Genomic DNA, 13,881 nt, shown 5'->3' with positions numbered 1-13,881 from the left:
ACTTTCCATTCTCTGGCACCTTTTCTGACTGTGTCATGCCTCCTATGATGTGACAGTCAAAATTTTACCTGATAGATCATGGTGTATTTTGCCTTGATTTTTTGCAAGTTATAACTAATTATAGTTCTTTAAAGTAGAATTTACATAATGCTATAATCTCTGCCTACCTAAACCCCACATTCCTTTGAAATTATGGAAATACATTCATTTGGGTGCTTTTTATTCACTATTACCTTTCAGATTTTTTTTATGGATAACATTCACTTACAACTTGAATTCTTTATAATACTCCATTTTGTGCCAGGACAGCCTTATTGATACATTAGTCCAAACATGACTGGATAAATCTTGCCTACAGGTATAAGCATCTCCTGCTATCTAGTGTACTTAGGGTTAGAGACATTTGCAATGAATCAGAAAGGAGAAGCTTCATTAAGAGTAGAATTCCATTAACTTCATCCATGTGAGTTTTTTACTAGAAATTATAAGGACTCGTAACACATAAAGTATGCATGTAACTTAACACCTTTTCTCAGTCCACCAAGTCTGATTACTACTTCCAGAAGTTACTGTAGTGCACAGAAATGTGAAATGCCAGGCGGGTAAGTTAAAACAGATTTCATTCTGGTCTCCAATTTTGGGAGACAAATTCCAGAGCAATTAGAACAGTATATCCTTCAGATATTGAGTATAAGGGCAGCTTTGAGATGGGTTTACGTGAAGTTCCTCATATAATGTGCGAGTCCCATAACGTCTTTGGGTGTGAGTGCGTGCATAGTGACACCTTCAAGGGTGGTCGTGCAGAGCAAACACAGCATGAGATTCCCATTTTGAAGCTGCAGCGTGACTGACGTCATAGTGTGATCAAAGTGCTCTGCAAATACTTACTGTAATTATTCTGTTCTTGCTAATACCCTTATTTATACTTTGAAATTATAATCATCCAAAGAAAGATTAAAACAAGATGTATGTGTTGCCTGAGCTCCTTGCCTTACAGATGGTCACACTCAGAGTTCCCTGAAATTGCTGGGGTTAATTGAAGCTTCAGTTTTCACTCACGTGTAGTTGATACTTAAATGTTTCTTACCTGTCAGCTTTCACTATTTAAAACAGTACAACAATAGCGCTTTAATTTGCTTTCATTAATGGTAGCCTCTCAGGTAATGTTAGTGCAGGTTTGTCTAGATGATGTTTGTTCCTCTGAATGAAACCTTTGGACCAGCTTCCCAGCTGAGAAGAAAAGCTAAATAGTTACAGAGGTAAAAGCATGAATGTCTCACTAATTTATTCATTTAAAGGATGCTCAGAACCCAGGACACATCCAGGGGAAGTTAACTTTTAAACAAAGGGCAAGCATTTAGTGTATGATTAACGGCAGTTTCTTTCCTTGAGATTTCAGTGAGCTGAGACTGCAGGGAATCATTCTTAGGGAGGCAGCTCAGAGTCAGCCAAGTGCTCCAGGGATGATCATTACAGAGTCACACAAACAGCAGTACTATTTGCTCTAGTTCTTTGGTGCTCTTCCAGTAGTATTGAGATGTGAGAAAGCCGTATTAGGCTCAAGCCCAATAGCAAGGGAAATAAGCCCTTCTTTGCTTCTACTCCTCAGCTGTGTAAAAGTAGAGGGCCAGTGAAAAGAGCTGGGTGTTACAATCTTACGTTATTTAGGTGATACAAGCGTTCTTTGCCTGTATATTGAGATTTGAGTACTGAGAAGAGAATGACTTTGCTTTCCTACATCAGAGGACTGGTGTTTGCCAGTGGCATTGCTTGCTATTTGATTAAGGCCCAAGAGAAAAAGCACCCCACTCCAGTACTCTTGCCTGGAGAATCCCATGGGCGGAGGGCCTGGTGGGCTGCAGTCCATGGGGTTGCGAAGAGTTGGACACGACTGAGTGACTTCACTTTCACTTTTCACTTTCATGCATTGGAGAAGGAAATGGCAACCCACTGCAGTGTTCTTGCCTGGAGAATCCCAGGGACGGCGGAGCCTGGTGGGCTGCCGTCTATGGGGTCGCACAGAGTCGGACACGACTGAAGCGACTTAGCAGTAGTAGTAGCAAGAGAAAAAACAGAAGTGAGAAAGATGGAGGGAAGATAGTCTGGGCTTCCTTATGTCAAGTATAAGTTAGCAACCCCAATAAAGACTGGGGAATAAGTACTGTGATGCTTCTTGCATGTGTAGTACATAAAACTAGGACGCATATTGTATGTATATGCATAATAAAGATTAAAAATAAATAAAAGGTAAGTGTAGGTTCTCTCATTCATCTACTTGGGTTCAAGTTGAAGCCTTGTTAGTTTTTGATGGGGTAACTTTAAGCATTTTGATGGGGTAACTTTAAGCATGTTGCTTTATTTCATTCTGTGTGAGGTTTTCCTCTGCAATACAAATATAAAAATAGAACTCCTTTGATAGGGAAATAGAGATTAAGTAAGATAATACTAAATGCTTAGAACAGGGCCTCAAGCATGGTGAATGCTTAACTTTTTTATATTTATATTTAAATAAAAGATAAATGGGGATTGCTGGTTTACTTCCTCAAATATTTGTTCAAATTGCAAAGTATGCTATGGAGTATTTCCCTTTACTAAAATAATCTTTTTTATTTAAAAAGTACTTAAAACAATTACTCTACAAAAATAATATTTTCAAGTACTTAGACACTTTTTCATGTTTGTAACATGAAATATCCTGTGTACCTCTTACCTAACTGGAAGAATACGATATAGTTTGTTGGTACGGTAAGAGCTGTCAGTCTTTGTGAAAAGGACTCCATTTTAGTGGCAAGCAAAAGCATTTAGCCAAAATTTGGAGGTAGGGCAGAGATCTCTTCTCAGCTGCAAGTGTAATATGGTATTAATGGTGAACTCAGAAAACGTATATTAAAACCACCTTCTCCTTGGCATGTCATACGATATATATGTGGAATTCAAGTCATTTTATATGTTTGGTCATTTCCTTGCATTCTAAAATGGATGCACCCTTACCTACATCTAATAGCTGGCAGGAAGTCTGTCAACTCTTCATGGCATTCCAGTGTAGTTATAGCATAATAGCTGCTGTTGAGAATGAAATTCTGCCACTCTGACACCCATATGAGCTTCAGTTCCTTTCTGGATCTGTTCCTTAGTAATCGCTTTAGCCACTTGACTATTCATGCTCAAGTCGTGGTCTTGAGATCTCAGAGGACCGTGGCCCTAAAGCCGTATTCTTTCTTGGTTGTGTTTCGTTGTGACCTTGGCAGGACTTGAGAGGAAGAACTGTCACAGGATGGTAAGCTGCACGTGAGCACCCACAGGCAGGGGGGTCAAAACACGCCACGATTATATGTGGCCAAGAATTTAACATGGCAGAATTAGTTTGAGCAAAGTGAAGTCAAAGGTCAGGACCCCAAACCTTTTCAAGGGCTTCCAAGAATAAAGAAAAACACTCTCAAATACCTGACAAGGATTTGTGGAGATTCTTGTTGCCTTTGTATTTCTCTGCTCTGGACTTTTGTATCTCAAACTAAATATAAGCCTTAGCAATTAAAATTGCATACCAAGACATGCCTAGAAAACTCTTACCAGGCTTCCCCGTTTTGAATATCTGCAAGTTTTATTCCTGACAAACACTAGATCAGTTCAGTCACTCAGTCATGTCCGACTCTGCGACCCCATGAATCGCAGCACGTCAGGCCTCCCTGTCCATCACCAACTCCCAGAGTTCACTCAGACTCACGTCCATCGAGTCAGTGATGCCATCCAGCCATCTCATCCTCTGTCGTCCCCTTCTCCTCCTGCCCCCCTTCCCTCCCAGCGTCAGAGTCTTTTCCAATGAGTCAACTCTTCACATGAGGTGGCCAAAGTACTGGAGTTTCAGCTTTAGCATCATTCCTTCCAAAGAAATCCCAGGGCTGATCTCCTTCAGAATGGACTGGTTGGATCTCCTTGCAGTCCAAGGGACTCTCAAGAGTCTTCTCCAACACCACAGTTCAAAAGCATCAATTCTTCGGCGCTCAGCCTTCTTCACAGTCCAACTCTGACATCCATACATGACCACAGGAAAAACCATAGCCTTAACTAGACGAACCTTTGTTGGCAAAATAATGTCTCTGCTTTTGAATATGCTATCTAGGTTGGTCATAACTTTCCTTCCAAGGAGTAAGTGTCTTTTAATTTCATGGCTGCAGTCACCATCTGCAGTGATTTTGGAGCCCCAAAAAACAAAGTCTGCCACGGTTTCCACTGTTTCCCCATCTATTTCCCATGAAGTGATGGGACCAGATGCCATGATCTTCGTTTTCTGAATGTTGAGTTTTAAGCCAACTTTTTCACTCTCCACTTTCACTTCATCAAGAGGCTCTTTAGTTCCCCTTCACTTTCTGCCATAAGGGTGGTGTCATCTGCATATCTGAGGTTATTGATATTTCTCCTGACAATCTTGATTCCAAACTATAAGGAGAAGTCCTAAGTCTGTGGAGAAACAGACTTAGGAAACATTGCAACAATGTTGCTAGTATTCAAAACCTTATTTCATACAAGTATACTGCTTTTCCACCACACTATGCTGATCTCATAAACAAATTGCGAAGTGTTTTCTCTAGTTTTTGAAAGAGTCTGTGTAAGATTGGTGTTATTTCTTCCTTAAACATTTGGTATTCATTAGTGAAGCCATCAGAGCTTCCAGTTTTCTTTGTAGGAAGGTTTTTTGGTTTGTTTATATTGTGGTAAAATATATATAAAATTTACCATTTTAGCTATTTTTAGGTGTACAGCTCAGTGGCATTCAGCTTAGTCACACTGTTGTACAAACACCACAACCAGTCATCTCCAGAACTTTTTCATCTTCCCCAAACTAAAGCTTTATATCCATTAAATACTGAACTCCTCTTCCCAGTGCCTGACAATACCATTCTACTTTATGTCTCTATGAACTTTTGATCATTCTAGGAACTTCATATGAGGAATGATAAAACATTTGTCTTTTTGCAGTTGGCTTACTTCACTTGTCATAATGCCTTCAAGACTTATCCATGTTGCAGCATGTTCCAAATTCCCTTCTTTTTAAAGCCTGAGTAATGTTCTATTTTATGTGTATATCATAAAAGGATGTCCATTCATCTTTGATGGACATTTGGATCGTTTCCACCTTTTGTCTATTGTCAATAATGTTGCTATAAACATGATGTACAGTTATCTCTTTGAGTCCCCACTTTCACTTTGTTTAGGTATATATCCAGAAGTAAAATTGGTAGATTGTATGGTAAGTCCATGTTTAATATTTTGAGGAATTGTTGTACTGTTTTTCACAGCAATTGTACCATTTTACATTCCCACCAGCAACTCACAGGGACTCCAGTTTCTCCTTGTCCTTACCAACACTTGTTAATTTCTGAGCTTTTTAAAATGTGTTTTTGTTTAGTCACTAAGTCGGGTCCTACTCTTTTGGAACCCCATGGGTTGCAGCCCATGGGGCCTGATGTTTGTTTGCTTTTAACTATAAATTTAATTTACTTAATAAATTTAGGGCTATTTCTATTTTTTCTTGTACTATGTAAGTTATTGGTAAACTGTATTTTTCAAGGCATTAATCCCATTTAATAAAGAAAATAAAATTGTTCACCATATCTCCCTGTTACCTTTTTCCAGGCCTATAAGGTCTATGGTGATGTCTCCTCTTTCCTTCCTGTTATTAGAAATTTATATTTTCTGGAACACAAATGTTTAGTATCAGTCTTTCCAGAGGTTTATCAGTTTTATTCATATTTTCAAAGAATCAAATTTTGGCCTTGATCTTCCCTGTTTTGTCCATTTTCTATTTCATTGATTTCTGCTTTTATTTTTGATTATTTCCTTCATTCTACTTACTTTTCATCAGATTTACTGTTTTTCTAGTTTCTTGAAATTGAAGGCAAGATCACTGATTTGAGATCTTTCTTCCTTTCTAATAAAAGCATATAAAACTATAAAATTTTCTCTAAACATTGCTTTAGATACATCTCACAAAATTTGATATTTTAAGATTTGATAATTATTCAGTTCAATATACTTTCTGATTTGCCTTAAGATTTACTAACTCATGTAAATCTTAGACTCATAGGTTGTATAGAAGTACGTTGCTTAACTTCAAAACATTTGAGAATTTTTCTAGATATCTTGTGTTTGGATAAAAAAAGCAAGAATCAATAATCTGCTCATTCTTTTAAACGTAAACACAGAATATTTTTTAAAAGACATACCCTACACAACACTACACAAGACAGCTGGTGGGGTTATATTAATATCAGACAAAATAGACTTCAATAAAATGACCGTTAATCAAAATAAGGAGGGATATTTATTAATGAGTATTAATGAGTCAGTTCATCAAAAATATTAATATTTTATATTGCTATTGTGGTCAGAAAGCATAGTTTGTATCGTTTTAATACATTGGAATTTATTAGGACTTTTTTTTATACACCAGCATATGTGGTCTGCCTTTGCAAATGTTCCATGTTCACTGGAAAGAATGTGTTTTCTGCTGTTATTAGTTATATTGCTCTTTCTGTAAATGTCATTCAGGTCAAGTTGATAATGTTCAAATTTTCTGTGTCCTTATTGATTTTTTGATAATTTGTTTCTGAGTGCTGTTCTGTTTATTACCGAGAGCGCTATTAACCTAACCTAGAGTCTGTCATACAGATTGAAGTATGTCAGAAAGAGAAAAACAAATGTTGTATTTTAACACATACATGTGGAATCTCAAAAAATGTACTTATGAGCCTATTTGCAGGGCAGGAATAGAGACACAGATGTAAAGAACGAACTTGTGAACACAGTGGAGGAAGAAGCAGAGTGGGGATGAGAGAGTAGTGTTGGCGTATATACACTAGCATGTGTAAAGTAGATAGCTAGTGGGAAGCCACTGTGTAGCACAGGGAGCTCAGCTCCCTACTCTGTGATGACCTAGAAGGGTGGGACGGAGGTGGGTGTGGGAAGGAGGCTCCAGAGCAGGGGCTATATGTATACTTAACAGCTGATTCACATTGTTGTAGAGCAGAAGTTAACACAATATTGTAAAGAAATTATACTCAAATTTTTAAAAGTCTCAAGTATTGCTGTGAAATTAATTTTTTTTTAAATTTCTATTTTTGCTTCATGTATTCTGAAGCTCTGTTATCAGGTACATGCACATTTAGGATTGTTATATCTTGATGAATTGGCTCATCATTATTAAGTGTACTAGTCTTTTTTTAAGTCTACTTTGTCTGTTATTATACCTCCACTGGTATTTTTCATGCAGTGTTTGGATGGTATCTCTTTTTTAATTGTAATATATTTGTATCTTTAAAGTGCTTCTCTTATAGACAGTACAGGTATGCCCTGCTTTTTGAAAGTTTGCTTTACCTACTTCACTTTGATGAAAGACCTATATTGGTACCTGTTTTCACTAAATGAAAGAAATCTGAAGAGGATTTTCACTTTTACAAAAAGAAGTGAAAAGTGGAAATAGCTTTCAGTGTTTGTTTTGCAGTGAGCTGTTATAGAGAGGCAGTGCAAACTCTAACCATCGAGAGTGGCATCTCTGAGCTCCTTCCCTGGGAACTACACTCAGCATCAAGCCACCATAACTTTGAGCACCTGTCTTTACCTTGATTTATTTTGTGCATCTGTTAGCAAGGTGTGTGCTACTTGCTTTTTTGCTTTACGCCATTTTGGCTTACAAAAGGTTTCACAGGAATGCTCCACTTTCAGATAGTGGAGGAAACCTGTATATGGTTGCTGCTACTGCTAAGTCGCTTCAGTCGTGTCCGACTCTGTGTGACCCCATAGACGGCAGCCCACCAGGCTTCCCTGTCCCTGGGATTCTCCAGGCAAGAACACTGGAGTGGGTTGCCATTTCCTTCTCCATGTATATGGTTGAGTCTTGCTTTTTTATACAAGTGAACAACCTTTGTCTTTTAACTGGAGTCCATTTACACTTAATATAATTACAGATATGGTTGGATTTAAATATGGCATCTTGCTATTTGTTTTTTCAATTGTTCCATCTTTAGTTTAGATCTCTAGTTTCTCCTTCCTTTCCTGACTTCTTTTGCGTGATTAGAATATTTTTAGCTGTGCTTCTTTGTGCTACTTCAAATAAAACACCACTTATCCATATAATTTCATTATGCATATAATATCTTAGTTAAACTTGTATTCAGTTTAGGGTATGCCAAAAGAGAGTTAATAGAGGGTACACAGTGAGAGGGGACTCTCTGGTGGCAGAAACCAACATTCTCTACCATAATTCTTTTGGAAACTGACCCTGCCCTTCTTTTCCATCACAAAATGGAACCATGATCCAGTAAATGTTAAGCTAACACAATAGTCAAGACATTAAGTACATATTTATTTATCATTGCAGTGACTCTAACTGGAGTGTAGCCCGTGTACTGTGCACACAGTGTGCACTTAAAGTACACACTGTCACTTCCTTCTTCCTCTCTATTAGGATATAAGGAGTCCCCTTGAGAAATATGAAGTAACTTTCTTCCAATTAAATTTGTGTCAGACAAGCATCAATTTTGTGTAATCAAACAAGTAATTTGTGAGCAGCTTGATACCACACTTAGATGTTTACAATTTAGTTGAGAAAGCATTTATGTAATTTTATTACATTTTTATGTTTATTATATAAATTTACTATATATTTAGGGCTTCCTAGGTGGCTCTAGTGGTAAAGAACCTGGCTCCCAGTGCAGGAGAAGTAAGAGACACAGGTTTGATCACTGGGTTGAAAAGATCCCCTGGAGGAGGGTATGACAATACACTCCAGTATCCCAAGGAGATACGAGAATCCCCTGGACAGAGGAACTTGGTGGGCTGTGGCCCATCAGGTCACAAGGAGTCAGACACGAGTGAAGTGACAGCATTCACATGCATGCACTGTATATTTATATAATAAAGATAAAGAGCAATGCAAGCTTGTTGCAGATAATACATAAATGAAATAGATAGATGTTTATGTGGTTAATTAGAGAAGCAGCTGCCTAAGCAGGACAAATTGCCACATGTTTAGGCGCTGGCCACATCATGTTTTTTCTATGGACTAGCCGTCTGCAAGGCACATGCTTCTCTGACATTTTCCTGAATTGCCTAATACCCAATCTGGTTATGGCTTTTTGTCTCCAGCTGTCTGTAGAGGTTCCTGGTAATTTATAGTGAGAGAAACTCATATCTTTTTTCCCCCCTCTCTCCCTTTTCTATATATAGTAGATACAGATAAGTATCACATGATTATTTGAAGGATTGAAATTTCATTTTGATTTTTGCTTTCCTGGGCAGAAAACATTTATATCATTTTATACTTTTGAACATGAATTGCCTCTTTTTCTAGGTGTAATCCATTTCTACTCTTCAGCATATGGAAGATTTTATGAATAATATTCAGTGCAGAAAGAGAGCTCTAAAAATAATTGTGCTGGTAGGGTTTTGTTAGTCTTCTGTAGAGCAGTGGCAGGAGAAAAGAACAAAGGCACAGCAGAGGAAAGGTAGTGGTGGGCGGGGCACTTGATTTCATTTGCCTCCACCAACGAGCTTGTATTTAGAGAAGGAAAAACAAATAAACAGAAAATCTGCACTAGCTATTGAATGTTTCATTTCTCATCACTGTTAGTCACATTTAAATGGAATCATTGCAGTCTTTTTGGTGTGTATAACTAAGCCTTTTTTCTCTGGAAAGAATATCTTGAATTTTATGTTTAAAAGCACTCTGAGATGTTTTTGACATTCTGCAGTTTGTTTTGAAATTCACAGTCTTAAAACCTTTTGACTTTCACAAGGTGGTAAAGGGTGTACAATACATGTCATTTTTATGCCTAATAGCACTTTGGATAGTGTCTAATGCATATTATATATACATACTTTTTAGCATCTGTTTCTACCTGACAGCTTACAGCATTAGGCTGAATATTGTAATGAACAACTGAATGAGGGTGAAATGCCAAGCAGTATTACAGTGGATTCGTACTAGACAAAATAAGCTCTCTAGAGTCGGACATGACTGAAGCGACTTAGCAGCAGCAGCAGCAGCAGAGCTTATTTTAATACTTTTCCATAAAGATTTTAAGCTGACATATATGCTGGTACATAATTAAAATAACATACTTTTTAAATGTTTAAGTTATTCTCCAGAAATGGAGATAGATTTGGCTAATCAAATGATTATTCTCCTTTTGACCTGGGATTTAAGCATGCTTTTTGTACAGGGAAATCTGTTTTGCAGATGGATTGATTATTCTTTAAAAATGTATGTATGTGTTATGACTGTTAGAATTAACTGATGGGATCTTAATATGGTATTCACTTGTTTATTTTACCAGTATTTATATTATTCAGCTCAACCCAGAGAATGAGATTAATAAGTTTGTTTTCTTATTTTGCTCCTCTACTTGGGTTTTTGGTCTAGTGGTCATCAAATATTTCCCAGAAATACATTTGCATAGAATTCCCAAAGCAAAATAATAACTTTAAAAAACTTTTTAATATACAAAATCCAGATTCTGGGCTTTCATGCTTTGGCCATGTGCTAAGAATTATATAAGCAAATACCAAGCAAAGCAAAGTTCGTCAAGGCTGTGACTTGTAAAGAATGCCAGACAGTGTTGCACACTCCAGATACTCTTTCCCTTTCTCTTAAGTCTAAATACTTCAGGAGAGAAGCTACCATGCCCATCTTTCATTTAAAAGTGGTTAGTTTTCATGTCCTTTCTCAGTTTGTCATTCTTTTATACCAGTTTTTGGCTTTAGGTAAATAATACATTGTTTAATCCATATTGACTAATTAATTGTTTGAAACTTTCCAGGTACCTATTAGGATGAATGTGATTTGGAGAAATTATATTTCCTGTCCAAGGATGAGAAAAGTACCTCACAGATACCAAAGTGGTTGTCACCCAGTGGCCCCTCTGGGATCAAGGATTTTAACTGATCCAACAAAAGTTTTTGAACATAACATGTGGTGAGTTATCTTTTTAGGTGTGATATAATGTATGTACATTAAGTGTCAGCAGTGTTATTATTTTCATTTAGTGCCAGAAAAAGATTTTTAAAACTCAGCCCTATGTTGTTGAAGTATAAAAGCCAGGGTAATTCATCCTTACTTGTATGCATGCCAAGTCACTTCAGTTGTATCAGACTCTTTGTGACGCTATGGACAGTAGCCTGCCAGGCTCCTCTGTCTGTGGGATTTTCCAGGCAAGAATACTGGAGTGGGTTGCCAGGTCCTCCTCCAGGGGTTCTTCCCTACACAGGGATTGAACCTGCATCTCCTGCATTGTCAGTTGGGTTCTTTTACCACCAGTGCAAGTAAGGATCTGGAGTGGCTCCTAACCCTACCTCTATCCCTCAGAAGCAATACTACGGAAAGATCAGCTGACAAATCATTACTAAACTCACTAGGCAACTCACTAGGCAAAAGTTGAGAACAAATCCTTGAAAATACATATTCTTACCTATTAGAGAAGAATTTTAGGTCTTAGCAGAGCAGGGGAAATCGTGGGGCTCACCATTTTCCAGAGTTCCATGCTGAATTGAGGGAACTGTCCAAAGCCCAGGGGAATCCCCCACTTAGGAACAGGGCACATCCTAACTAGGTAAAGTGAAACCTAGCATAGGACTTAATCTCAAAAAAGAAAAACGCAGACCCAGACCCTCATAAAGTCTGCCCACTACTCAGTAGAGTTTTCCCTTCTCCCCTACCTCTGACACCCTCAGATTACCAGAAAAGTGCAGAAAATACATAATACCCAGCCTTCAAACAGAAGCTTACTGAGAAAGATAAAAGAGAATTTATCTGCCAACAAAACATAAAGGAAAGAAGGAATGAAGGAGAAAGAACATAGCATGCATTATGGATTAGTTTGCATTTTCCAGTATTTTATGTAGAGGGAATCACAATATATGCTCTGTTTTTTGTCTGGCCTCTTTTACTAGGGATAATGTTTGTAGATTTATACATGTTGTTGCATATATCAATAGTTTGTTCATTTTATGACTAATAGAATATATAAAAAGCCCTCAAAATTCAGTAAACAAACAACCTTATAAAAATGGGCAAAATATTGAACAGACACTATACCTAAGAACATACACAGGTAACAAGCATATGAAAAGATACTCAAACACCATTAGTCATTGCTACTGCTGCTACGTCACTTCAGTCGTGTCCGACTTTGTGTGACCCCATAGACGGCAGCCCACCAGGCTCCCCCGTCCCTGGGATTCTCCAGGCAAGAACACTGGAGTGGGTTGCCATTTCCTTCTCCAATGCATGAAAGTGAAAAGTGAAAGTGAAGTCGCTCAGTCGTGTCTGACTCTAGCGATGCCATGGACTGCAGCCCACCAGGCTCCTCCATCCATGGGATTTTCCAGGCAAGAGTACTGGAGTGGGGTGCCATTGCCTTCTCCGCCATTAGTCATTAGGGAAGTGCAAATTAAAATCACAGTGAAATACCACTACATTTTCATTAGAATAACTAAAATTCAAAATACTGTACCAATACTGTTGGTGAAGATGTAGAGGAACTGGAATTTTCATACACTGCTGTGGGAACATAATACAATCACTTTGGAAAACAGCTTCACGGCTTCTTTAAAAATTAAACAGGTACGCTATATGATTTAGCCATTCCATTCCTAGATATTTATCCAAGAGAAAAGAAAGCATATATCCATACAGATACTTTTACATGATTGTTCATAGCAGCTTTATTTGTAATAATCAAATTTGGAAACAATGCAAATAAATATCCATCAATAGGTAAATGGATAAACAAATTGTAATAGACAGTAAAGAATCGCCTGCAATGTGGGAGACCTGGGTTCGATCTCTGGGTTGGGCAGATCCCCTGGAGGAGGGCATTGAATGGAAGAAGCTAGAAATAAAGAATGTGTACTTTACTTTTACTAGACTAGAAAATGCAAACTAATCTGTAGAGGCAGACGACAGATCAGTGGTTGATGGTGAAGCAGTAGATGGGTGTAACGAGAAGGAGAAGGGTGGAAGGGAGGAGATACAAAAGGGCACAAGGAAACTTTTGAGGGTGATGGATAATAGTCATTATCTAGGTTGTGGTGATGGTTTCATGAAGATTACATTTGTCAAACTTATCAATTCGTACACTTTAAATATATGCTGTATGTCAATTGTATCTCAAAAAGGCCTTTAAAAATATGGTTTATATCCATACATTGGAAAATAATGTAGCAGTTAATAAAAATAAGAAAGATCCATGTGTATTGATATCAAGAGTTGGCTATGATATGTCATTAAACAGGAACAAATTGCAGAAAGGTATCTCTAGTATGGCCTCATTTTTATTAAGAAATTTCTATATGTCTACTACATGTATATTCATATCTTTGTTTTTAAATACTCAGAGAAATGTCTGAAAAGGTCCCCATCATACTGATAATGGTGTTTATCTCAGGGATGGGCATGGGGATAAGAGATAGGGTAGAGATAAAACTTTATAAGCATTAGTATTATTTGCATTTTGATTTTTTAAAAAGAATGCCCCCATATACCTATTCCCATCTTACTGTCTATCTTATAGACTTTGTTTTTTAATAATCTGTTACAGCTCCTCATCGTTAACAATTCTGAGTTACACCAAATCTTCATCTTCAAATCCCCAGTTCACAGGCTAATAGATATAGGTTGTTAGTAAATGTTTAATGAGAGGAGTGAATTTTTTTTTCCAGCAACTGTGGACTCTTACATTTTATGCAGAAATGAGAAGGCATTGGTTTTTTTGTGTATCTTTTGTAAATCATACCTTCCTAAGTGAGAAACTGAACTATTAATAAAAACAATCAATTTAAATGTTTATTACAGCCAAAAAGATAAGTGGAAATCCAGGAGTCAGA

The 13,881-nt window shown here is 37.4% G+C and overlaps 1 protein-coding gene across 10 annotated transcripts in view; it reads left to right on the top strand.

Moving 5' to 3' along the window:
• The window catches only part of METTL8 (methyltransferase 8, tRNA N3-cytidine), a 171,161-nt gene that overhangs the window by 35,581 nt on the left and 121,699 nt on the right, over positions 1-13,881 (top strand). For 8 of the 10 annotated variants that reach the window (XR_015147666.1, XR_015147665.1, XM_086357998.1 and 5 more), the window contains exon 2: positions 10,818-10,972. Coding sequence is in view for 8 of the 10 variants with exons in the window: in XM_086357998.1 (XP_086214124.1) it covers positions 10,830-10,972 (143 nt within the window). In the remaining 2 variants the exon portion in view is untranslated. Of the gene's footprint in view, positions 1-7,501; positions 7,649-10,817; positions 10,973-13,881 lie in introns of all 10 variants that reach the window. The other 2 variants (XM_086357969.1, XM_086357944.1) reach the window with 1 other exon arrangement.

This window comes from Bos grunniens, chromosome 2 (assembly GCF_055505025.1).
Source record: "Bos grunniens cultivar Pamir isolate PY7600 chromosome 2, Bosgru_T2T1.0, whole genome shotgun sequence".
NCBI classification, from domain to species: domain Eukaryota; kingdom Metazoa; phylum Chordata; class Mammalia; order Artiodactyla; family Bovidae; genus Bos; species Bos grunniens.
The sequence above is the reverse complement of the archived record's forward strand: the minus strand, read 5'-3'. Positions and strand labels throughout refer to the sequence as shown.